Below are 26,026 nucleotides of genomic sequence, written 5' to 3' on the forward strand. Positions count from 1 at the left end.
AACCCTTAGAGCTGGTGTCAACTTCCCAATTCTGCTATGCAATTATAAGCATTATTTAGCCTGTCCATGCTTCAGGTATAAAAGGAGACTCATTAAAGTAGTAATCACTCTATAATATGATTATTAATATTCTATGAGATTATCAGTGAATGTAAAAAGCCTAATTCAGTTACTGATTCAACTTATTGGATGCTCGCTTTTGTTAAGTTATTCACTTCCCTGATGATTTGAAAATGCCTTACTTTCTCCAGAAAGCTCCATGACTTAGTTTATGTCACATCTTCTGATGGAAGGATGTGGTTTGGACCACAACAGTCCTACTGTTGTCACATGTCACAGTGGCATTGCTCTGCTTGCTTCTGCAACTGGACATAACTTTCTCTCCACAAACACACTGTAAACAGCTCAAAATCAGACAGCCATCTATCTACTGACTCAATGCCACACCATCTCCCTAGATGGGAGTACGGTCTTCAAAAGAGTTCCTGCTTTACCTGGGTAGCAGTGAACTGTCGAGCCATCTCTTCCACACAGACCAACCTAGAGAGAAAGACACTACATGATGAGCAATGTTGACAGACATGGTTTAAAATCATGAAATTAGAGAGGCAGAAACACAGAAATCAAGTTCCATCTTACCTCTTGTACTTGGTGGTTTATACAGTTTGAACCCAGAGAATAAACATTATTCTATTTGAATATATTTAGAAGAGTCTATAGAGGCAAATTTCCTGGTTACTCCAAGTTACTCCCAAACCAAATAAAGATATATTTCACTGGGGAGGTATGGACTATGAATGTGGCAATGCACTTTAATAAATAATATCACTTAAATCCTAAGAGACTGGACATTTTGCTGGACCTCATAGAGTTAATAACATACCTTAAAGGCCATTTAAGACTTAAGACTGCTATCATACTATGTACTCAGACTGTGCTTAATCTGGCTTTAAGAGAACAGTGAGACAAACAACCAAGCATGTCTTGGATTTCTCATGTAATCAACATTTATAACCTAAGCTAATGCATAGCTGTGATCTTAAGTCTGCTTCATAAAAATGGGCCAGAACAATGCATGTGTGCTCTGATAGTCATTTGTTGTGAATAGATGCAACAGCAGTTGAATGCAATCTTATCAAATGATATCCATCATGAATATATTTGAATATTGCTTAATAAGCAATGGCCTTTGCATACTGTTTGATATCTGGATTAATTTGATTTAGTGACAATCCTTCATAAAACTGTCAGAGATTTCTGTAAGGTATCTTATTTGGTCCCCACATGGTACCTCCTGTGCTGTTCAATAGAAAGCAAAGCCAGTTGTTAGGGACTGATGGAGACACAGTCAGACAGACATACAGGAACAGGGACAGATTCTCAAGAGAGCCTTGAGGTAAGGACAGATTCAGGCTCACGCAACAGACAGGCAGAGACATCAGGAGACACGGGGAGTGGAAAGTAAAAATTCCAAATCAGGGTTCAGTCTTAGTTACATGATACGAAGGGAAGCACCTTGAATTTTTTTTCTTAACGTTACACGGCAGTGTTACTGAAGACTCAGAGTTAATCATTAACGTGTTAATCTGTGCAAAAGACTAGGAAAAGAAGGTTCCCAAACATCAGTACACTGATGTCTTCCGAAGGAAAGCATCTGAGTCCTGCTCAGTGGTGCCTCCTGTAGGATTGAGGTGTAGTTGGCATTGTTGCTGCAGTAAATCCTATAGTCCTTGTATTGATGAACATCTCAAGTGTGCAATTTACACAATTGCCAAGTATACATTATGTACTCCATGTCCCTGCTCTGTGAAAACTAAGACCATTGCAGGAGAAGGGTAGGAAGGCATTAAATACCATGTTTGGCAACCGTAAGAGGCAGGCATGTCTGTGATTCACTGCTAGGGTAGAAACACACAGGTTCCCCTGTAGCCAAGAGAGCTTGCGGAAAAAAAGTGTAAGGCTATATCCCCAGCCAAACTGAGTTTTCTAAGGGGGAAACCTGTTAGCCCTCCATGACATCCTGACCCAGATAAAGGTCTGTAGAGAATAGCCACGGTATCTCTGTTTTACCACATGCCTGTGGACAGTGTAGACACAGGAAGCATATACTCAGCACAAACACACAGATGCCTCCCAATGAAAAGCATCTGAGTTCTGCTCAGTTAGCCCCAAATATGATTGTCATGGTTACTGTGATAAAATAGATCCCATAGTCCCTGTGATGATGAAATTTCTTAATCGTGCAATGTATACACATGTCAGGAATACAGCAAGTACTCCAGAAGTAGTTGTTTTGAGTGTTATTTGGTAGGAATTGTATATATTTATAGGGCCAGTGAGATGCCTCAGTCAGCAAAAGCACTTACCACCAAACCTGTTGACTTGAGTCCAATCTCTGGAACCCACAAGGCAAAGAGAAACAACTTCTGCAAGTTGTCGTGTGACCTCCATATGCATACTATAGTGTTAATATACCCAAACGTACACATAAAAACAGAGTATACGTTTATCATTTTTAAAAGAATTGCCGTTATAGTCTACAACATTAAACATGAACACACTTAAAATTATTAAGTAGAGCAATGTATGTGTCATCTCACAAACTTATTTTGAGGTAAGATCTCTTGTGACAATTTCAGATATATAAAGTGTGATCAGTGATCAGCGACCCCCTTTTAACTAATGGCTTTCCATTCTTCCATTGTGGCTGCCTGGCACCTGCCATTCTACTCTCCTCTACTCATTTTACACTCTACTCATTTTACACTACTCATTTTACACTAATTCAACTCACTTTAGAAGCCACAAATAAACAAAATTATTCAGGAACAAACGTTCTGTACCTAGTTTATTTAACTCAAAATTGTACGTGGCTGGTTCGTTCATGTTGTCCCAAGCACTGAGATTTTTCTTCTCATTTTAAGGCTAAAGAATGTTCCTTTGTGCTTGTGTGCATTGTATCTTCAGTTGCACCTGAACCCACGTTGATTCCACATCTTACCTACTGCATGTGGGGGTGTAGATGTCTCATCAGCACGGTGATTTCATGTTTTCGGATAAATACCCAGAACTGAGAAGGCTGGTTTATACGAAAACCCTGTTTTCAATATTTTCAGAGACCACCAGACTAGTCACCACCCAGCTATAGTAACTTACATTCTCACCAACGGTGTACAACAGGTCCCGTGATGTCCCCAAACCTTTAATATCTCAAACATTTGTCAAGTACAAAAGGGAAGCACGTGCAAGTGGCTGAAGGAATTGATGATATAAATTTTAGTCTCTAAACTTCGAGAGATGTGTTTCCTTTTCCTTTAAGTACTGCTCTGACAGTCATGTCCAACTTGAGTACAAGCCAAAGTCTGTTTAGAAATGATAAGTTAAAAGAGATCAAACAAAACAAGAAGAATGAAAACGAACAGAAAGCCATGAAAGGTTTGACCACTGAAGACACGGAAACACGGAAAGGAGAAGAAAACAGTGAGGAACGCATGTTCACCCTCCCCGAGTTTTTAACACTCAGAAAACTGAGCCCAGCTTAAAAAGGCATGTGTGGACTATGACATTGCATAAAATGTCATAGCTGATGATCATACCAATGACTCTGGCAAACCAGAAATAAGCCTTGCCAGCACTGTGAAGATCTAGAAATCCAGGAATGCAATTTGAATGATTCCTTTCCAGGACACTTAGACCACCACAGATGAAAATGCTAAGTCCCCAGGAATAATGGACAGCGGGTGTTATACTGATTTGCCTAAATGAACATATGCCATTTCATTTCTCTGTGCCAAATCACGTTTCGTTTGTTGGTGCCACTTAATAATGGGAAACCCTCATTCTACAACCTGATTCCACATGGACTTCCCCACAGTGTTTGGGCATGCCCTGAATGTGAAGGAGCATTTGATGCATAAGCAAACCTAAAATCCCCATGGTTGAGTAATGAATAGCAACAAAAAGTATAAGCCTCAGGAATAGAGCTCTGAAAATGAGCACAGCCACTCTTGTGATGAACACTAATTGAGCTCTCTTATCAGCGGCATCCATGCCCAGACACCATTTCCTCCTGCTTCCTTGAAAACAGGCTTCATCTTGACAGCAGATCCTTGTTCCCACCCAGCCTGCTTCTTCACACATTGTTTCTGCTCTCGCCTATTCGCCACTGGTGAGCACAGTGCTTTCACACTTATTAAGCTGATAACAACACTGTTGGCACTAGATGCAACATCCATGTCCCTGACACTGAACCGGAGAGCTTGACCATCTCTCATCAAATAATCTCAGGGGCTCTGTGAGGGCCCAGAAGTGGGCGTCTAGAGCATCAGACTTCCACGCTGAAGTTGTATCGCTTACCAAAGGTACAATGGGATAGCAGCTGCTGGGAGGATTGAGAATCAAGAAATGAGATACATACCAGGACAGAGGCATAGTACATGCCTCCTTTCCCACTGGCTCAGGTTTGCACCTACCTGAAGTCAAGTTTACAAGGAAACTTCCTATGTGGTCACCACCTAACTCACGCTTGATAACGAAACACAGAGGACAGGAATGTCCTCCGAGAAACAGATTCTAATTTATTTAACACAAGTCTAACTTTCCCCAGCTCTTGGCTTTCTTAGCTTGATTTAGGACACTTGTATCTTGGCTTTGGAAAATGACCAGGGGCGTGAGCAGAACTCCATACATCCTAATGCCAGCCTTGTGTTTCCAATTTTACTTAGTTTCTTGCCTCATCATTTATCATTGTCATAGCCTTCAAATTTTACTCATCTTTCTGTTAGTGGTGTCTTCTCTGCCACTTTTTTTGCTTCCACTTGACATCTGGACATTTTAATCATATGGATTTATGTAGGTAATACATAAGAAAAACCGGGAAGAACACGAGCCTGTGACTTCATGTTTGTTCATTTGTTTTGTCTTCTTTTTCTTGTTTTATATCATTACTTTTCTTCTTAAATTTGCTTCTCTTTCATGAAATCCAGGTAAGCATTTTTTCAGTTCCTCAGGCATGAGAAACTCATAACACTCACCAAATAGCAATCTTTATAAGCTAAAATGTATGTGAATTAAAAACCAAATTGTCTTATTTTAGTTAAACTAAATTGGGTAGATGAGAAAGGGGCAGTGCAAAGCCTATGGACACCACATTGGCTAATTTGTATTGATTTTATCTGCCAATCTAGATATAATCACACTTTTAAAAGCAAACCCCTACCAATCAGCCTTTTGATAAAATGTCACCAATGCATTACATACTTTGCCAACAGTCTTTGCAAATCAATTCCCACTTATTAGATTTATTTAAACGATAGCATTAGAATTCCATGCTGAGACTTATTTTGATTTAAAATAACTCTCTACATGCAGAACATTTCCAAGGGTAAAGAGGCGATTTCCCAATTATTTTCATGTCGCCAGTGCTAAATGTGTTTAAAGGACCGACTCACCTGCACACTGTGGGTTGTGAGAAGGCAGTGGATGGGTGTGTTTTACCTGGGGTTAATTAATAGGGAGCAAATGAGGGAGAAAGAAAAATTAAGAGTCAAATGAAAGCCAAAGGATCATAATGAAGGCATTATAAACTCGATCTTGTTGATTGGCCTTTGCTACCTCACAGACCCAAAATGTTTTATGTTCACAAGTAGGTCAGGAGTTCCATCTTAAATGTTCTCTGCCACTCACAGGACTCTTTGAGGAGTTGCTATCTTATCATCAGATATGAATCTACTGACTCCTGACATAATTCTCAAAACTTAGCCCTTTGCTCTGCTCGGGTTGGTTTTGCATGAATTATCTCTTGATTTAGTGCCTCATTCTTTATTGTGAAATGATTATGTTATGAAATGATTCTGTGAAATGAACAGGTTATGGTGGTTTGGATGAGAATGGTTCCTGTAGATCATGTATTTGAATGTGTGGTCCCAATTTGGTAGAAGTATTTGAGGATTAGGACGTGTGGTCTTGAGGGAGGAAGTATGCTGCTGGAGGTGGGCTCTGAGGATTCAAGACTCTCCTTACCCTCAATGTGTTCTCTCTGCTGCCTGGTTATGGACTAAGATGTAAACTCTGAAGCTATTCCTGCCACCATGGCTTTATTCCATCTTCATAGACTATTCTCTGAAACTGTAGTCCTAATTAAACACACTCTTTTGTAAATTGCCTTCTTCATTGTGCTTTGTCACAGCAATACAGCAGTAATGAAAACACTTGTGTGCTCAGAAAGTGACTCGAAACCGCTTATATAGCTACAGGCTAAATAATATCAGAAAGCTAGTGAAATTAATTATATAATTTTAAAAATAAAGTCACTTCTCACTAACTGAAGATACTGGGTTTACAGCCATCCAGACATAGTTTGCTGAGAAAGTCAGAGGCAATATTTTAGTGAGTGTGTTCCTTGTGGTGTTATTGGCTACACCTTATGACTACATTTTTGAGTGAGTCGAAAACATTGGACTGAAAAAAGAAAGATATTGTTCAGGCAGTGGCGGCATATGCCTTTAATCCAAGTATCCAGAACGTAGAGGCAGGAGGACTATCTGTTAGTTCTAGATCAGTCTGCACTACAGGAGTTCTGGGACATTCATGGCTGTTACCCAGAGAAACCTGTCAAAAAATAAATGGATGGATGATAAATGGATAGATAGATAGATAGATAGATAGATAGATAGATAGATAGACAGACAGACAGACAGATAATAGGAAAGGAAAAGAACGATAATATTGTTTCTATTTTACAAATATTTTAGAAACTTACAAATATGAGTAACTTATCAGTGAAGTTAGTGACAGGATAACTGCAACTGTGGACACATGGGTTCTAGACTTTTCTACCACTTACTAACTTCACAGAAGCATCACGTAAGAGTCTCAGATCTCATTTCCTTATCTGCAGAGTAAAGAGTATCTGCTTGTTCATACATGAATATTGTAAATATGGATTTAAATGAGTAATGGGGTTTTGTAATATAAACTATACACCGAATATTATTAACATATCTTTTAATAACATATCTCCCAGAATATTGATTCATATGCATACACAAATCCGATGGGCAAGCCATCACCTCGTGAATATAAATCTTAAATGTTCACTGATGGGAAATGGTTAAATAAATTTTACTATTTCTGTAGATTTAAGAAACAAGAAGCCACTAAAGAGTAATATTATCTTACTGTCTCAATACCATATGTAAAAAAATAGCAATAGTTTTTTAAACGGATAAGGAAGTAATTTTAAAACAAGTTATACATAGTATTATGATATAAAATAATCTGTAAGGTATTTTCAGTGGGTAAAACCTATTAGCATCTTTTGGATACTATTACATTTGTGTTTTCAGGTGTTTAATGATTGGTATGGTTTCCATACACTGAATGATAATAAACTCACCATTTAATGATAAAACACACCAATGTAGTATTTTAATAAGAAAACTGGCGAGGGCATACCTCATGGGAAGGTTTAACAACTAGTTTAAGACACAAGTCAGATAAAGGCTTGTCACAAAATACCATCCGCATGTTCAAAATGCCATAGGAGGAGGATTATATACATCAAAACACAATTCCACAAACAAATGTTTAATGTTTCCTTGTGCTTTCCAAAGTCACAGAAATTTCTAAACAAAGCAATCATTGAGTAAAGTGTGAAGCAATATTTTACACACAGAGAAATGTAAAAACACAATTCTTAACATGTGTACAACATATGCACATCATACAAGGGTTATTCTTTTAGTCCACCTAAATAATGAAGTTATCGTAAAAAGCATATCAAAGTCCAGTTAAAGCAAATTTTAAGCTTAAGTGACAGTTTCTTTTTTTCTAGAGCTCAGAGGGAAAAATAGAAAACTTAGAAATTGCTTCTGATAGAATGGGAAGAATTAAGAAAAAAGGGAATGGACCTATAGCAAACCAAGACAGAAAAAAAAAAAAATATGAATCAAGCTAAATTTTACAAGAGTAATAAGAAGGAACTGTTTGCTAAAAGAATTTTCCATTTTTCCTTATTAGATGTTTTCAGAAGAAACACCTTTTCTGACTTTTGAGATACTCTTTCAGGGTTCTGTATCTTTTGCTTGCCCTGATGCTATAGACTTTTCATTTAAAGTGGTCAGGAGATGATCTTCTTTAAGTAAATCTTCTAAGTAAGTATCAATCTGCTGGAGGTCTCCCGCTGGACCACCCTGAAAGAGAGAAGCCACAGTCACTCCAGGAGGAGAGGCTCAGCTGTTACTCCTGTCACTCTGGATGCCGCCTGCAGTCATCCTGGTGATTCATCTGACAGCAACCCTACATCGTGGCTGATTAATGCTCTTAACCTTTGCAAAGGTTTTCTCTCTTTTAATCTTATTTTACACTTACAAGTGGTTAAGGATTTGAATAATGTTTGCTTCTTCAGTGGCAGCTAGAGTTTTCCTCTTTCAAGAATTGGCTGAAATGGTAATGCTGACAGGAGCCCAAATACAATTACCATGTGTAAAACAATTTAGCATTTATTATCTTTTTTGCTCTTTAGTAATGTAGTTTTTTATTCATCCGATCACCAAAATTAAGGGGGATTTCTCTGGCAGCATGCTAAAAACCCATTCCATCTGGGTTTGAGGGGCAGAGGGAGATTGGGTTGGGAGGTGAGAAGGAATTTCCTGCCTGGAGGTGAGGGTCCTCATGGTTCAAATACCACCCTCTCCATATCTCTTCCTGCGTGAACAGAGGAGTGGGAAAGGCCACCTAAGCTTGTGTGAAGTATTTTCTGCATCTCATTTTTTACTTGATATAGAAAGAATTCTTGATGAAGCTGAACATGAGAATATTAGAGAAAATGAACTCCCATTTCAACATGTTCACAACTTTGACGTGAGAAGGCTAGGCTGATTTCATGACAAACTTCAAATTGGCAGTTAAGGAGACTAGGCCTAAAACTAGGCAAGTCCAGGCAAGCCCAGGCAAGTCAATGACTAATGGAAAAAAACCCAGGCTCAAGTTTCACACCCAGGTAATGGAATGTCCCAGCCACCTGGGCTGAAGCAAGGACTATATAGGTCTGCAGCCATTTTCAGACTTCCTCAGCTACTTCCTCAGTCACAGTTCCCAGACCTCCACAGCAAGTTTCTACCCCCTCCACATCCCCACTCCTATCTCCAGTAGTGGAATATCTGTGGAGATAAACCCAACAGATGAACATAGAGGCCACCTACCCTGGAATTCCCTAATGTACTTTAAATCAGGCCTGCAACTTCATGTGGGTATATCTGTCTTGGTAATGGGGCGACCCCAGCGTGCTGGACTTTTGCACAATAAAACATTCTTTGTATTTACATCCTATTTGTGCCAGGTTATCATTCTTCACTGAATCATGGACCCTTACAGACAGAAAGCCAGGAAGCCCAGATCCATGTTCAGAGTTGCTGAACTCTGTAGTGATGGATGATAGATTTGCCTGCCTCTTTTCCAGTCTCTTCAAGGATAAAGTCACCCCAGTCCTCAAATTTTTCAAGCTCTGCTCCTGCCTTCTCACACTGTGAGGAGCTCAGGAAGACCTACCTCATGACCTAACTCTAAAATGCCTTAGGCTCCTTAAACTCAGTTTTGACTCTGATTTCTCCATATATTTCTAGAATCCACAGAAAGCCTTTACAACCTTGGCTACTATATCTAAGTTTTTTATAAAACCAAGATTTCTATGTGCCATCTAGAAGCTGGACCACTTACAGGTCTGGAGGGATATGGGAAAGGGGCATGATATACTTGAAAGGAATGTTTTTATAAAACTCAGTGTATACAATGAAAATACAGTAATAAAAGATGGACCAGTACCCATTACTTCAATTTATCATGGAAGCATACAAGCAAAACTGACAATAATTCACATTTATGATGCTTCCCTGGTTTTTTTTTATTGTCTTTACTCCTCCTTCCAGGATTAAGAAAATTTTATTTTTATTTGTATATAAAGATAAAATTGCTTTGAAAATTTTCACTTCCTGAAAAAAAAAGTTGGAAATTATTGCTTATTGGACACATGGCTTTGAGAAGCTGATTGATTAAATCCAGAATTACCTAGAAAATAGGGCTCTGGGTGTGCCTATGGAAGATTATCTTGACTGTGTTCAATGGGGTACACAGACCCTCCCATTGTGGGCCTGACAATGTAAGAGGGAAAAAGGACCTAAGCAGTAGTATGAATTCATTGCTTTCTTTCATGATAAACCACATCCTTGAACTGTAAAACAAAACACACTCTTCTCTTGTAAGCTCATTTTATCCAGGTGTTTTATCACAGAAAAGATAACCACCAACGAATGTCACAAGCCAAGATTCTAGTGTATACTTAGAGAAAGAAGTACAGAAAAATTTAAATGTTCTAACATATGCCTTAAAAGTGAATGCACTTGTAATTGTTTATGGTTAGCCAGCCCAGACTGCTCTGGAATTAAGTGTCTGCAGTAGCCTTTCCCCTCACATGGACATGGACAAGCACTCTACTGAGAATACTGTTTATAATTTCCTAACAGACTTCCAAGTCCCTAGACTTCTTGCCTGGAGAGTTTTTATCAAAGGGTATATTGGTAGCCATACATCCTGTCCCAACCCCCTTTCCTGCTGGGCTGAAGAAGACTCTTGTTGTGACACACTCCCCTTTCTCAGAGACACAGAAGACTCCAATTAGACTAGATGTGGGCCACACATACCCCCATTCTTATTTTAATAGCAGTCACCATTTACTTCTCTATAGTTGTGTTCCGGCCTGAACACTCTTCCGAGCCCTGTCACTCTGTCCTCTGCTTGTGTGTCCCCCTACAATCTATCATACTATCCCTTGAGCTTGAAAGATTTTAGTATCATTACTAGCATCAAGGCCTAGTTTAGGCAGGTTAGCCAAGGTGAGTAAGCACACCACACGGGTAGGAGGGAAATCCAGCCACAGGCTCTTTCCCCAGAGCTTGTTCCAGCTCCTTCCCCTGTCACTCACCAGCTGAAGTTTCTGCAGCAGCAAGGCCAGCTTTGCACGGAGGTCACTGAGTTTCTCCTCAGTCCTCTTTCTTTTCAGTTCACACTGTCCCAGAAGAACTTCATTGAGTGTCCCTCTTCTGTTTGCCTCATAGACAAGAGATTGCATTTTTCTCTTGAGCCTTCTCTCATACTGAGCCATGTAGATATTCTGGATCTGAGGAGGTTTTAGAAGAACACAAGTATATATTTAAATACATTATTATTTTCCAATAATATCACAAATCAATTTCACATTCAAATTCTGTACACAGGGGCTAAGAATCAACCCTGATACTTGAACCTACTCTTTGATGAAGAGAAAGAAGAAGGGAAAGCATGTGAAAATAATTATCATAGAAGGCATAGAGAGACTCAGAGAGGGAGGTTTGATGACCTTGGCTTTGGAATCAAGGAGAAACCTTGTGAAGGTTAAGCCTATTTTCCCCCTCAGTGGTATAAAGTCATCTCAAGAAGCAGTACCCTACAGCCACTGGCAGATGGCCAGTTACATGGAACATCTTGGTGCTGACTCACTGCTGTAACTCAAATCTGTAATCTTCAGAGCACAGAGGCTGCAAAATAAGGAATTCTGCGCGCGCTCTCTCTCTCTCTCTCTCTCGCTCTCCCTTTCTTTTTAAATCCTGATGTAAGGGGTATTGAAAGGCCCCCAAAGCCCGTCAAGGACACAGGGTCTGGGTTGTTTTCCAACATGGTGCTGCTTCTGCAGGTCCTCTCCCACTTTGCAATGGTATCACTTACTTGTATCAACATTCTGAGAGAACCAGGGAATTCTGAGAAAACAGATAAGGGCACTGTGATAAACCCCACTGTGATAAACATTCGAATGCTTCTATCTTAAGATTTCTGTGTTGGAGTACTGGCTGGGTGGCAGGGAACTGTAAGACAAGCCTACACAACTGCACGCTCGCGCACACACACACACACACACACACACACACACACACACACACACACACACACGGGGGGGAAGGGAGAGAGAGAGAGACACTTTACAACCCTTCCTTACATCCATTAATGTGTGCAGAGTTCCTCCGCACCATCTACATCTGCCAGACGTGGCTTTCATGAGCTTCTCATCTATAAAACCAAATGTGCAAATCCTTATCTGTCCATAGTTCTGTTTCAGAAACATTTTACTAACAACTTCCTAAGTCAAGGCATTGCGCTTCACTATTAGTGATACAAAGATATATAAGGCCGACTTTGTCCTCAGGAACAACTTAGCTGGTAGCACAAGGTAGTGCAATTATTCAAAAATTCTGTCTGCTGTGAGGAAGAGCTCAGTGCTACCAGCTGGGGCCTGTGTTGCAGTGGAGCAGGTGTGAGTCAATTGAATTAAATAGCATTATGTTTCACCATAGCAGGGAAATGAAATCAGCCTAGGCATCTATTAACAGATGAATGGTTCATAAAAACATATGCCTATACACTACATAATTCATATGGCTGGAAAGAAAACAAAATTATGAAAGTATGGGGAAAGTGCGTGGGAACTGGTAAGCACTACATTGAGGTAACTTGGGCTCAGAATGACAAACACAACATATTCTCTCTGGTATTCTGTGTATCCAAGTGGGAGTAAACATGGGAAAAGATGAGAGACTGTAAAGGAGCTGTGGGAATAGAACAAAAATAGAGGGTAGGGTAGAGGAAGCAGAGAAGACGGTGGAATGAAGAAGCAGAAGAAAATACTGGGGTGCAAACTTATACTGCAGATGCATATGCAGGGTATACTGCAGGATGCATGTGCAGGGTATATTGCAGGATACATGTGCAGGGTATACTGAAGGGTATATGTGCAGGGTATATTGCAGGGTACATGTGCAGGGTATACTGAAGGGTATATGTGCAGGGTATATTGCAGGGTACATGTGCAGGGTATACTGAAGGGTATATGTGCAGGGTATATTGCAGGGTACATGTGCAGGGTATATTGCAGGGTACATGTGCAGGGTATATTGCAGGGTACATGTGCAGGGTATACTGCAGGGTATATGTGCAGGGTATATTGCAGGGTATATGTGCAGGGTATATTGCAGGATGCATGTGCAGGGTATATTGCAGGATACATGTGCAGGGTATATTGCAGGGTATATGTGCAGGGTATATTGCAGGGTACATGTGCAGGAAAGTGAGGTGGAGCAGAGCATGGGGGAATCAACCAAAATGAAGTATGTATGAAAATTCCACATGAAAGCTCATACACTAAAAGCCACTTCAGTAGCCATTATGTTAAAGCCTCAACCTACAGCACAGAGACTCACAGCTTATGCTGGTAACTTTCCCTCTGACTACCTGTGTTTTTCATAAATTCAACTGAGAACAGTCTCTGAGAAAGCGCCACATTGATTATCAGAGCCTGTGTGTGTGTGTGTGTGTGTGTGTGTGTGTGTGTGTAGCATGCTGATGAGAAGACAGACTAAGAGGTTTGTTAACTGTTATGTAAAAAAATCATAGATTTTATTTTTTTTCAGAAGCTCAAACTGCCTGGGAGCTTGTTTATTCTTCTGTGATTCCTCAACAATTTCTGTTTTATTCTAGTCTTTCAAAGATCTAGAATATATACTTCTTAAAATCTAAGGATTTCTATTTTTTGTTCAAACTAAAGTCCCATTCCAATGCTACATAAGCACTGGTTGTGGGAACATTTACATTTTCAAATTCAAAAAGATGTTGCTTCGTGACATCGGATATGCTACACATTAATCTAAGTCTTGATAAGAACAGGAAAATTTGATTTCCTTCCAAACCTAACATTTCAAAACACATGTTATTTCCTCTTTAGAGCATAGGGTCGTTTAGATGTCAGACTATAAATGGCTTCATGGAAAGGAAGCTTACCTGGTTGAAACACGTTTTTAGCTTTTCATTTATACTCTCTGGGAATCGCTCCAGCTGTTTTCATAAGCAATAACAGAAAAGGACATTAACTTTACAGAGTGATCTGTCTGGAATACAGTTAGAACACTGATGTTTCTAGGATGAAAAAGCATCCAAGCTTAGAATCCACCAACACTGCTACTAGGCATCTTTTAAGCCTAATTAAGTTAATTAACTGAACTGACCTACCTAAATTTATTACTTTCTTTAAAGAACTAAGGTAGCCTACATACATAATAAACCCAGTCTTGTTTAACAACCTGCAGGTAGCACAAATCAAGGTGAAGGAAAATCAAATGACAAATATTCAGAAGGCAGAGTGAGGAAGGCATACTTTAGATAGGAAATAGACTAGGAGTCACTGGCATATTGAACAGGATTAAGGTAAGAGATTAGTTTTATATCATCCAAAAATTGCTCTTTGCAGAGAAAGCAACATGGTCCAGAAAGAAGCTCTCAGACATGGTAACATCTAGAATTCAAACAGAAAAATAGATACTGTAAGATGATGGGGTGGGGGTGGAGAAAACAAGGAAGTGGACCATGTGGTTATGGAGGCTATGCAAAGAAAGCACTTTGGGGAGAAAGTAGAAACCTGGGTTGAATGCCCCAGCAAGTCAGATTAGAAAATAATTACCGCACTTGGCCCAGAGATCACTGGAGACCCCTACAGGGAAGGACTTCAGCTAAGTAATGCAGTAGAAGCCAGTGAGAGAGGCTGAGGTGAGAACAGAAAGTGAAGATGAGAAATCCTGGGCACATGGCACCACTGTCCTATTAGTAACCCATGTTCTTTTCACTTGGAGCCTTTCCTTGTGCACCTCCCAATCTTACAATCAATGTTGACCACACAGTAGAGAAGTGCCTCTCAGGCTCTTTTCTGGGGTATCTCTTCTCTGCACTGGTCTTGAACCTCACTTACTACTACCTCCATCTGCAGGGTACTAAACCCAATTAGTACTTTTCCACTAGATTTGAACGAAGGCTTGAGTGAGAGTCACCCTCCGCATCTGAGGTAGCTGGCCAAAGTTGTCCTTCCCATCTTCCATGGCACTATCGCCAAGAAGAACTTTGGTGAATGCATTGTCTTCATCATTTCCCATGATGTTTAGAAAGAGTGGTACCCTGAACACCTCAGAGGGCTGAGCTATGCAATCCTAAGCTCGGCATTTCAAGAATGGCGGATGAAATCAGAAACTCTTTGTTTGGTAGGAGAGAGTTGAAGTGGTCTGAATGAGAATGGCCTCCATGGGCTCAGGTCTTAATGCGTGGGGGTCCTCAGTTGGTAGAACTGTTTGGGAAGGATTAAGAAGCACATCCTTGCTGGTGGAGGTGTGTCACTGGGGGTGAACTCTGAGGTTTCCAAAAATCTCACACCATTCCCAGTGAGCTCTCCGTGCCTTGTGCTTGTGGATCAGACTGTGAGCTGTTAGCCACTGCTCTAACGCCACACTTGCATTTCTGCTGCCATACTTTCCACCACAGTCAAGGACTCACCCTTTGAACGGTCTCGGTCTCTGAGATCTTCTCTACCTTACTTAGCCTGTGACAACAACTTCTCACATACCTGGTATGGAATTTCTATCTACAGTCCCTGATGCCTTTTTATATTCTCCTCTGTGTTCAAGCTGTCCTGTCAGTCACCCGCTTCCAAAATAGCCAGCTTACCTCAGGATTTCTTATGAGTTCTTCCACAGATGTGCACTCAAATTCAGATGATAGTTGTAACTCAGGAACAAAATACAGAAGAATCTCCCTAAGAAGACAATCACAACAAAAACAGTGTACCCAGACAAAAGAGGCAGCACTCACTCTTTATAACAGGGTTTGTCTCTTGCGTGTCTAACTTCCTGGCAGAGACGAATGTTAGTTCCTATTAAATATTTATTTTCACCATTGACATCAAAGTGCTGTGGAGGAAACAGAGATTGGGGTCAGGGACTTAGGTGTGGGTATAAATGGACAATAGGAGGGAGCCTCTCAGATATGAAGGTGCTTTGTATCTTGACCATATAAACACTAATACCTTAATTGTGGTTCTTTTTCTGTACTTTTTCAAGATATTTACATTAAACTGTGTAAAGGGCATATTTTTATGTTTATTATTCTTCAAACCATACATTTTATCTTATTATTTATTTTGACATTAAAGGTTCATTAAAACAATAAGATAAAAAGAAAAACCATCAGATGTTCTTCAACAGAGGAATGGATACAAAAAATCTGGTATATTTACACAATGGAGTACTACTCAGCTATTAAAACAGTGACTTCATGCAATTCTTAGGCAAATGGATGGAATTAGAAAATATCATCCTTAATGAGATAACCCAATCACAATACAACACACATGGTATACACTCACTGATAAGTGGATATTAGCTCAAGAGCCCAGAATACCCAAGATACAGTTCACAGATGGGTCAGTCCTTCTTAGAAGTGGGAACAAAAATATTCTCAGGAGGAAATACAGAGACAATGTTTGGACCAAAGACTGAAGGAAACGCCATTGAGAGACTGCCTCGCCTGGGGATTCATCCCATATATAGTCACCAAACCCAGACAATATTGCAAATGCCAAGAAGTATATGCTGACAGGAGCCTGATATAGCTGTCTCCTGAGAGGCTCTGACAAGCTGACAAATACAGAGGTGGATGCTCACAGCCAACCACTGGGCTAAGAATGGGGTCCCCAATGTAGGAGTTAGAAAAATGACTGAAGAAGCAAGCAACCTATGGATTGCAAATCCCTTAGGAAGAACAACAATATCAACCAACCAGAGCCCTCAGAACTCCCAGGGACTAAACCACCAACAAAAGAGTACACATGGAAGGACCCATGGCTCCAGCTGCATATGTAGCAGAGGATGGCCTTAACTGGCATCAATGTGAATAGAAGCAGTTGGTCCTGTGAAGGCTCATTGTCCCAATGTAGGGGAATGCTAGGGCAAGGAGAGGAGAGGAAGTGGATGGGTGGGTGGGTGGGCGTGTGGGCGGGGGAGCACCCTCATGGAAGTAAGGGGAGGGGGAGATAGGGGTTTTCCAGAAGGAAAACCGGGAAAGGGAATAACATTTAAAATGAAAACAAAGAAAATATCCAATGAAAACTAAAAAAGAAAGAAAACCAAAGGAGAAAAAAAGGATAGAAAGGAAGGAGAAGTAACAAAATGAAGGGAAAAGAAGAGGAGGAAGAGGAACAGGGCGAGAAAAAGGAGAAAGAGAAAGAAGAAGGGGGAGGAGGAGGGGAAGGAGAAGGAGGAGAAGAAGATAAAGAAAAAAGAAGAAAGAGAGAAAGACACAGAGAGGAGGGGAGGCTGGGTAGATGGTCTATTGCTTATAAAAGGGCTGGTGTTTGGATTCCCTGCATTCATATAACTGCTAGGTGAACAGAGTAGGCACCTTAATCCCAGTGCTCCAGAGTCATCTGTACACACACACACACACACACACACACACACACACACACACACACACGCGCGCGCCACATACATGTGACAAACATGCAAACACACAAGGGCATGCATAACAGCAGATACATCCCTGCTGGGAGGATTGGAGACAGAGATAGAGGCAGAAACAGAAGAAAAATATTTTAAGAGATTAAAAGATCTGCAATACCAGAAATCTGCAATGACCATTCCAGGAAACCTCTGCACCTGTGTGAGTATTCGTTTCTGTAGAGAATCAGTGGGGAAAGCTTCCTGGAGAAAAACAACTACCAGCTCTATTCACTTTACCCCAAGAACAAAGGTGTTTAATTACCCAGAGCAATTCCCTTCATTAGACCCTGCAGGGATAGTCTTAAAATTCATAGATGGGTCCAAGGTAGAAGCACAACCTTTAATCGTAACACTTGGGAAACTGAGGCGGGAAGACTGGCTTCAAGACTATCTTAAGCTGTTTAATGAGATCATGTCTCAAAGAAGAATGAAAAAGAAATCACATATGGATCTCAGTTTGCTTAGACCTTGGTGTCCCCTGCTCTGAAGGTCTTTTATTTTGTCAGAATGTATCACATTTTTCTGGGATCAATTGTATTCACGATACTTATTTAATTTCTAGGAGAACATAGGATCTAGAAATGTATGCCAGCACATCTGAAAATTGTGTGTATTTTTTTTTTCTCTGATATCTTTTGTGCCTTTCTAAAGCATGTTGTGGCTAAATAGTTCCTTTGGAAATTCTGTTCCCCAGACTGACTAGACAGAATGATAAGTGATACAACAATATGCAGTCTCCAAACAAACACACACACACACACACACACACATATACACACACACGCCTTATTTTTCTGCAAAATTAATTCACACTCCACCCCCAGAGTCAAACACAAAAAAGGAAAAAATGTTATGAAAGTTCATACCTGTAAGTTCTGATTATAACTATTTAACAAGTCTCAAAACTTCCTTCAGTTACTGACACGGGTCCCTTTCTCCTATGGTATTTTTTACAGATTTTTTTGTTGTTGTTGTTGTTCTAGGGTTTATCATATTTAACCTCTCTTGGCCTATCCAATTTCAGGTTTCTTTTACCAGACACAGCTAGTCTATAATCCACTGAGGACCCCTAAAGAATGTGTGCCTGCAAACATGCCAAAAAAAAAAACACCCTAAGAATCAGCACTTAATATGATGATTCTGGGGACTTATGAGTCTGTTCACTAGGGAGTTGGTTTCTGGGAAGGTTTAATATGCCATTGGTGGCTAACACTAGAAGTGGATGCAGTTTAATGTCCTAGTATTCTTAGTCGCATTACTCCCTTTTGATCACATGGAACTCGTTAAAATTAATAGTACCAGTGAGTGTTGCACTGACATGAAGAAACAAGACTAGCTAAGTGAAAATTAAGAAACATGGTGAATCTGAAAAGAATGTTTATGCAACCAAAAAAAAGTTAAGTAACAATACATTCAACCTCTGCTACAACACACTCAGGCAGATCTTTCCTAGTCTTACTGTGGATGGCTAAGAAAGATATCTACCCATCCATGGTTATAATACATAATAATTATTGGATATATATCTAAAATATTATAAAGGTGCAAAATAATAACTATTATTTTCAAGAAACTCTGGTTTATTTTCAGCAATGTACCAAGTCATTATGTAATCATGTGCACATATTTTAAATGTTCTTCACATATAAAGGTGTGTACATACACACTATATATATATATATATATATATATATATATATATATATAAATGCTTGTATACTATCAAGTCTAAGTAACCAGTTGATATGCCCTAATCTTAATATCAGCAAATAAACCAGGCTAACTCTACAGCCAGTTAACTAAAAAGCAAAGAGTAGGAAATAAATGGTCCGCTTGAAAATGCTGGCAAAGGATAAAGCACTATAGGGAGAACTCAGTCTTCAGACATTCTGCTGGTAAGCTTAGCAATACGATACTTACACCCATTCATCCATCTACCCATTCATTCATCCAACGTCACTTGACTAGTGGCCTTTACAGTCTTATAACATCTGTACACAGTTGGTGTGCCCTATTCCTGTCTCCTTTCTAGATAACTGTATGGTTGCCAACTCAGGCACAATGAGTGCTTAGCATAGCTAATGAAGAAATTAGTACTAGTGATTTACTGTTCCATCAATCTTGCTCCACTATATAAAACCAAATGCCCTTCAATCTCCTGGAGCAGGTCTGCTGTTGGACATGACTTTTGAAGGACAGCCTCCACATCCAAGAAAATGTAGCCCTTCGGCCCCTAATGCTGGTACAGGTGCTCTGTTCAACTGTGTAATTGAGTCTGTGTCTACACTGGCTCTCCACCTCCTTTCACACACAGGACAGCACCGGCATGTTAGCAGAGGCCACATTTGGCTTTTCTTCCTTCCTCCTTTCCTTCTACTGTCTACTCTTTGAGAACTTTCACCTTCAAAAGAAATCATTCAGTCGCAAGAAAATCAAGGCCTTAGGGGGCTATCACTCTGGGGAGTGTAGGTTTTGTGGTCTTCCTGACTCAAAGCCCCCTCACCTAACTCAACAAGTCCTTGAACCCAGCACAATTTAAGGTGCTCACTAAATAAAATGAACTCTTGCTCCTACTGTGACAGCTTTCCTAGAACACACTTCTGAACAGCCTTCTATTGACAGTATTGACAGTAAAGCCATCTCTTGTATCTGCCCCACTTAGAAAAACACAGCATCGTCACTCCTTCCAAGTTTCTCCTTTAAGAGCTGAGATTATGACATCTAAATTCCTTGAGCAACCATGTCTACAAATGTTCATATTCAACCCATTGAAGAGTGAAACTCAGTTTTCTTCTTTAAGTTTCATAGCTAAAAACCACAAAAATCCTTTTCAAAGGCCATGAAAATGTCATGCATGTCTTCGTGGGTAGAAAAAAATATGAAATTCAATAAAAACTTCTTTATTACATTCAAGGAAAGAGTAGCCTATATGTGTATATCCCCCACACTGCTGGACCAGATAACAACAGGCAGTTAGTGACCACAAATATCTTCCAAGGGACTATTAACTTGTGGTGTATCTAACTGAATATGGTTATGAAAATAGGTCATAAAAATCATTCTACTGAATGTATTCAAAAACATCCTGATGGGCAGGGAGTCAACATAAAACAAAGAAAAGGGAGGGGGAGTTGTCCTTGCTTACTTTAAACATTCAATACAATACACGTGGGAAAATTAGGAATCATTTTTACCTTAAATTAGATAGCAGTTTTCTCGCTGTTTCCTCCACAGACCTGCTTCGGGAAGGCATCAGTGAAGAGGGAAGCTGATAATCACCACTCATGGAGCTAACTTGATGTCTAGAATGTGCACTTAAACCTTCTGCTTGTTCTCTGGGCAAGCTGAAATTTATGATGTCAAGAACATTAGATCACACCCAATTCAGAAACATTCCCATAAATTGTTAATATTTTAACAATGAAGGACATTTTTAACAATGAAAGAAAGGACGGGCATCAATGTAATACTCAGAGTTCCCATGTGTGTGATTATACAAAAGTTTTCTTGTAATAATAATTTATTCTCATGCATTGCTTCAAGTCTGTGCGACAGCATTGATTAAACAAAGTTTGTGACAATTCTCTAACTATTTAGGACTGTTTAAGACAGTCTCTTATCTAGACAAGGTTGGTCTTGAACTCACTATATAGGTGATGGTCTTGAACTCCTGATAGGTGTTTGCTGTTACACCTAGTCAGAAATAGAGAGTCATAACGCTCACCTCTTCTCCGCAGGAAGAGACTTAAGTTCTAGTTTACACTTGCAAAGATGCACAACAGCAAAATGTAGAAGGGCCAAAGGTGGAAAGAGAAATTCCTAGTGAAGATCGGAGGGAAGAGTGTCCCAGCTGAAGATTTAATGATCCTGGGGTATTCGTCATGTGGGGGTACATGAATGAAGCATGAGACAAGACCAAATCTTTGGGCATGGTTGGAACACAACAGAACAAAACAGAAGTTGGTGGAATGAGGCAAGTGGAGGTGGCTAGAGAGCGTAGACAAGGCAGTTATATCTTCAAGTAGCAAGAAAGGTTTGTTTTTATTCTTTCACACTGACACCTATAAACCTGTGCTTTGAACAGTTTTGTCTGATTATATTGGAAAGGCCTTTAAGAACGGGGTGACAGTTTAAATAATGAGAAAGGTACCTGGACTGTCAAATGTTCTTTAGCATTAAGCATACTGTCTTACTTCATCCATCCATTTTAAGATGATGAATATTATATAAGCTAATGCTTACTCATCTGTTAAAAAGTATATACACAATGTCCAAAAAATCATTAATTATAATCTCCTTTATATTGACATTTTAAGATTTTTAAAGTGGTTGGAAATTGTTTCTGATGTTGACAGTAAAGTTAAAATATTTTAGGTCAGTTCCCAGGACAGCATTTCTTCTGTCAAATGTTCACAGAGCTGAAAACATTTCTCAGTGGTACAATGCCTGCCTAGCATCCATAGCTCTAGGGGAAACAACTAGTAACAGGGCATACCTCACATTAGTATATCGTGGATTAAATGAAATGTATAACTAGTTTAGCTCAGTATTAAGTGCTCAGCAAACAGTATCTAATAACTAATGTTATTATAACCACCTTTACCATAGGCACTATCACTTCAGGATTGAATCAATTTCTTCTATTAAGGTTGTTTTCGTTTGATTGTAGTACTAACATTCATTCTATACTAGGTCAGCAGGGCTTTTGTTTCTTTGGTTGCTGTGTTTATTGTTGTTGTTTTCTCATTTGTTTGTATGTGTTTATTGTGTTTCCTTCCTTCCTTCCTCCCTCCCTCCCTCCCTCCCTTTCTTTCTTTTTTGAGAAAAGGTTTCTTTGTGTAACCCTGGCTACCCTGAAACTAGCTTTCTAAACCAGGCTGTCTTCCAATTCAAGAGATCTGCCTGCCTGTGCCTCCCAAGTGCTGGGATTAAAGGCATGTACCACCACCTAGTCTGGGTCAACAGTGTTAAAATGAACATCAAGAACTAAAAGTCATACATTCATATAATACTCACATGCACGCACACGCATAGGAACATACATTCTAGTATCTGGCTCTATCTTGAGTTTTAACTTACATTTTAACAAATAAATCTATAAAAGTCTTATTCATCACAAGGCCTAGGAACAGCACTGATGGAAAACTACATCATTTATTCAAACACCAAGTACCCACTATGGATAGGCATCTGTCTAGCTACTTAAGAGACACAGGGGTGAAAAGGCAGATCATGTCCTTATGGATTTACGTTTATTTCTCATGGAAAAGGCAGGAAACAGCTAAGCAAGACAGAATGGAACTGGTGAAGTGTTTAGCAAATACCCTTGGAAGCTCAAGGAATTTCTATGTACCTAGGCACTATAGCAGGGCCTCTGTGGATATGCACATCTGCCTAGGACAGCTAGGAGGCCCCAAGGAAGAGAATGTTGACCTGAGACCCAGCTGTAATGGAAGGGGGGCTGATGGTACACAGGCTGGCAGAGGGCATCCAAGTATCTAAGTACAGACAGAGAAGGGTGTCTACATCATAAAAAAATTGGAATTCCTGGGAAACAAAGTAGAGGCTAAAAGGAGGACTACAGTAGGGCAATGTGTGCCATGGGGAAATTTAAATGTCACCTTCTAAGTGACAGGCCTATGGCAGGGTTTTGAGTAGCCAGGCAGAGTTGGGCATGCTTGCTTGGAGTGATGTCAGAAAAACAGCTCTGTCGCCTCCCTTGCCTTTAATTCAGTGTACTGAAGTGCAAAGATGGGGGATGAATCAACAAGATATCGAGGGGAGTGCAGGTGGCAGAAGAGCCTGTTTTCTCAAAAACAGGCCTTTTAATCCCACTGTGTCTATCTAGTTGGTTTTAATCTTAAAATTCCAGAATGCAAGAATTAAAATAATTACAAATTTGTTTGACAATAAGTTAGTGAGGTACCCAGAAAAACATTACGCCTATTATTTCTTACTTTCCCCTTGTGTGTGTGTGTGTGTGACTCTCATTTCTTTGGTGACAATGCAGTAATCTAAGATGGTCAGCTATTATGAACCAGAAGTGAAGCTTGTTCCCTTTCAGTATTCCCAAATTCTCAAAAAGAAATAAAAAGGGCTGTGGAAAAGGAGAATTTCTGTCCTCTCTGCTCTCTGTTGTAAGAATGGGTGTCATTCTTAATTGCCTTTGTTGCTATTATTTTCTGTCTTTTTCTACTTACACATTGATAATTACTTTTCAGCAGCGTAATTATGCTCGTTTGGAATCTGTATAATTATAGTATACGCACCTTTTCCAGTTAAGTGCTGAAGAATTTCTTTTCACTACTGGAACATCATCACACAGCTCTTGTTTGTCTTCAAAAGAACACAAATAAAATATCAGGCTTATGATCATAATATAAATTATACCAAAAGAAAGAAAGAAAGAAAATGCTAGCTCATTAACTACCTGTGTAGAAAATGAATGTATTAAACATCCATTTGTAAATTATGCCAATTTCAAGGCAATTTATAACACATTCTTAAGGTAATTTATAAAATTTTAATGAAGTATATATGATTGTAATGATAAACTAAGAACTTCCAAGACCTGTTTTCTGTCATTTTTGACTATGCTGTTACAAAGAGCTGATACAATCTGCTCAAATCACCTCTCCCTCCACCCTCCCTAAGATGTCCCACCTGACTTTCCTCTCTCCTTGTGATTCATGTTCAGAGTTCTGATGAGTCTGGATGAAAACCCAGTCTCCAGTAGAGAGCTGAACTGTAAAGCAGGAAGAAGCCTACAGTTTCTAGAAGATCTGTTCATTCAGGAAAACTCAAACGTGTACTTTGAGAGAGGTTGGCCATCTTAGTCTACAATTTCTGTGACTCGTGAAATAGTTGAGTGCTGCTGCTTCCATCCTGCACAGCAATTCTTTGTTATGGCCCTCCTGGTACTTTTGTTTCATAGAATTAACCACTGCCACTGTTTATTGCTGCTGAAGGCCACGGTAGAACGAGAGAGCAACAGGGGAAGGTTTAGATAATGGGTAGGGTAAATGACAAGGACCTGCCAACTTCCCTCAAGAGAAACACAAAAGAAACTAATGGATGGACAGGCTCTCCAAGCACATGCTTGGCACGACTAGCTTTGCCTTCTGAGTTGTATTCAAAGTAAAAAAATAATTAACAACAGTCAAGTAGTCCATAATTACAATCACTGGAAATATTTCAAAATTCCTGTCGGCCAAACCTAAAATGAGTATTTGAAGTTAAATATGAGTTTTAAGATCAAAGTTATATTACTAAATTTTGTATCACCAATTGGAACTACATTTGATGACAAAATAGTGGTTGGAAATATCTGTAAAAAAACTGGCACTGAAATGTAGATGTTGCCTTTAAAATTAAGAGGACATCCCTCCCCCATTCTTTGTTGTAGAATTTAAAATCATTCTAATTAAGATGAAAAGGAAAAACTGATTTCTTAGGCCTCGCTGATGAGTTGAAAGGTGAAGTTGTGAGTAAGTAGCTGATATGGTTTTGGAAGCAACAGAGGATGTCAGGAAGAAGAAGTTGCTGAGGACAGTGACCACAAAATGATGGTGTGGATGGAAGAGAAAAATGGAGACAAATAAAGGTGATAGGGATGACAGAGTCAAGTATGTTGGTTGAGGGTCACCAAGCAAAGAGAATAAGAAAGACGGTGAAACAATAAGGACAACTGCTGAGCGTGGTAGTCACACCTTTAATCTCAGCATTTAGGAGGCAGAGCTCTGTAATCTGCAATCTGAGGCTAGCCTCTTCTCACAGCTCCTCCAGGCCAGCCAGGCCCACAGAGTGATACCCTGTCTCAAAAACAACCAAAGTTGAAAACACTGACAATGCCGGTGAAAGCGCCGTGTGTGTTGCTTGGAGCCAATGACGGAGCATTAAAGAGAAAATGTATAATGACAGCATTAGCGTGGGATACAGATAATGTACTAAGGATGAATGGCTACAAAGAAGGATGAAGGTTTCCCCAGGGAAAGCTGTCCGTGGAGACTTCTGTTGGCTTGAACCTTGTTAGATGACAACTTTCTGCTGTAAGTTCAAATCTCATCTGAAATGCACTACATTGTATGGACATGAAATATCTAGTGCTGAGATAATCTTGGGGAGTCTCGGGGAAATTATGAAAGCAGGAAGGAGACTAGAAGACTGAAACCTGGGGGAAACATAAATTTTAAAGAGATTATGAAAATTGTTAAGTTATTCTCCACCAATGACACAAGTAGAGCCAAAGTGGAGTGTATAAAGGGCAAGTTCATGGGGAAGCAGCTCTCGGATGACTTCACTGACCACACAGGACGGGATCAGTGAAGTTTCCACAGGGAGAGACAGAGAAGGGGAGATAGAGAGAGAGACAGAGACAGACAGATAGGAACACGGAGACATATACACAGAGAAGTGAGCAAGAAGAGGGGGGTAGAAAGAGAGAGACATTAGAAACACAGACAGAGAGAGGGGTGGGTTGGGGAGGGGGGAGATCTCCCTGTTTCTGCTGTGAAGTCCAGGGCAGAGGACAGGTAAGCCAGCAATACCCTGAAACAGGTGGGTTCTGAGGGATGCTGGGAGAACCTGAAGGCCAGATCTGTTTTCGTATAAAAACATGCTCCCCAGCC

At 39.9% G+C, this 26,026-nt stretch overlaps 1 protein-coding gene across 1 annotated transcript in view; it reads right to left on the reverse strand.

The window, feature by feature from the left end:
- Positions 1–8,063: 8,063 nt before the first annotated feature.
- The window catches only part of MORC1 (MORC family CW-type zinc finger 1), a gene marked incomplete at both ends in the record, with an annotated part of 145,875 nt that continues 127,912 nt past the window's right edge, over positions 8,064–26,026 (reverse strand). The window contains 6 exons of the mRNA XM_080919493.1: positions 8,064–8,192; positions 10,979–11,173; positions 13,861–13,914; positions 15,568–15,655; positions 20,594–20,743; positions 23,669–23,735. Of these exons, the coding sequence (XP_080775619.1) occupies positions 8,064–8,192; positions 10,979–11,173; positions 13,861–13,914; positions 15,568–15,655; positions 20,594–20,743; positions 23,669–23,735 (683 nt within the window). The remainder of the gene's footprint in view (positions 8,193–10,978; positions 11,174–13,860; positions 13,915–15,567; positions 15,656–20,593; positions 20,744–23,668; positions 23,736–26,026) is intronic.

The sequence above is a fragment of the Micromys minutus genome (genome assembly GCF_963924665.1).
Source record: "Micromys minutus genome assembly, chromosome: 7".
Lineage (NCBI taxonomy): Eukaryota > Metazoa > Chordata > Mammalia > Rodentia > Muridae > Micromys > Micromys minutus.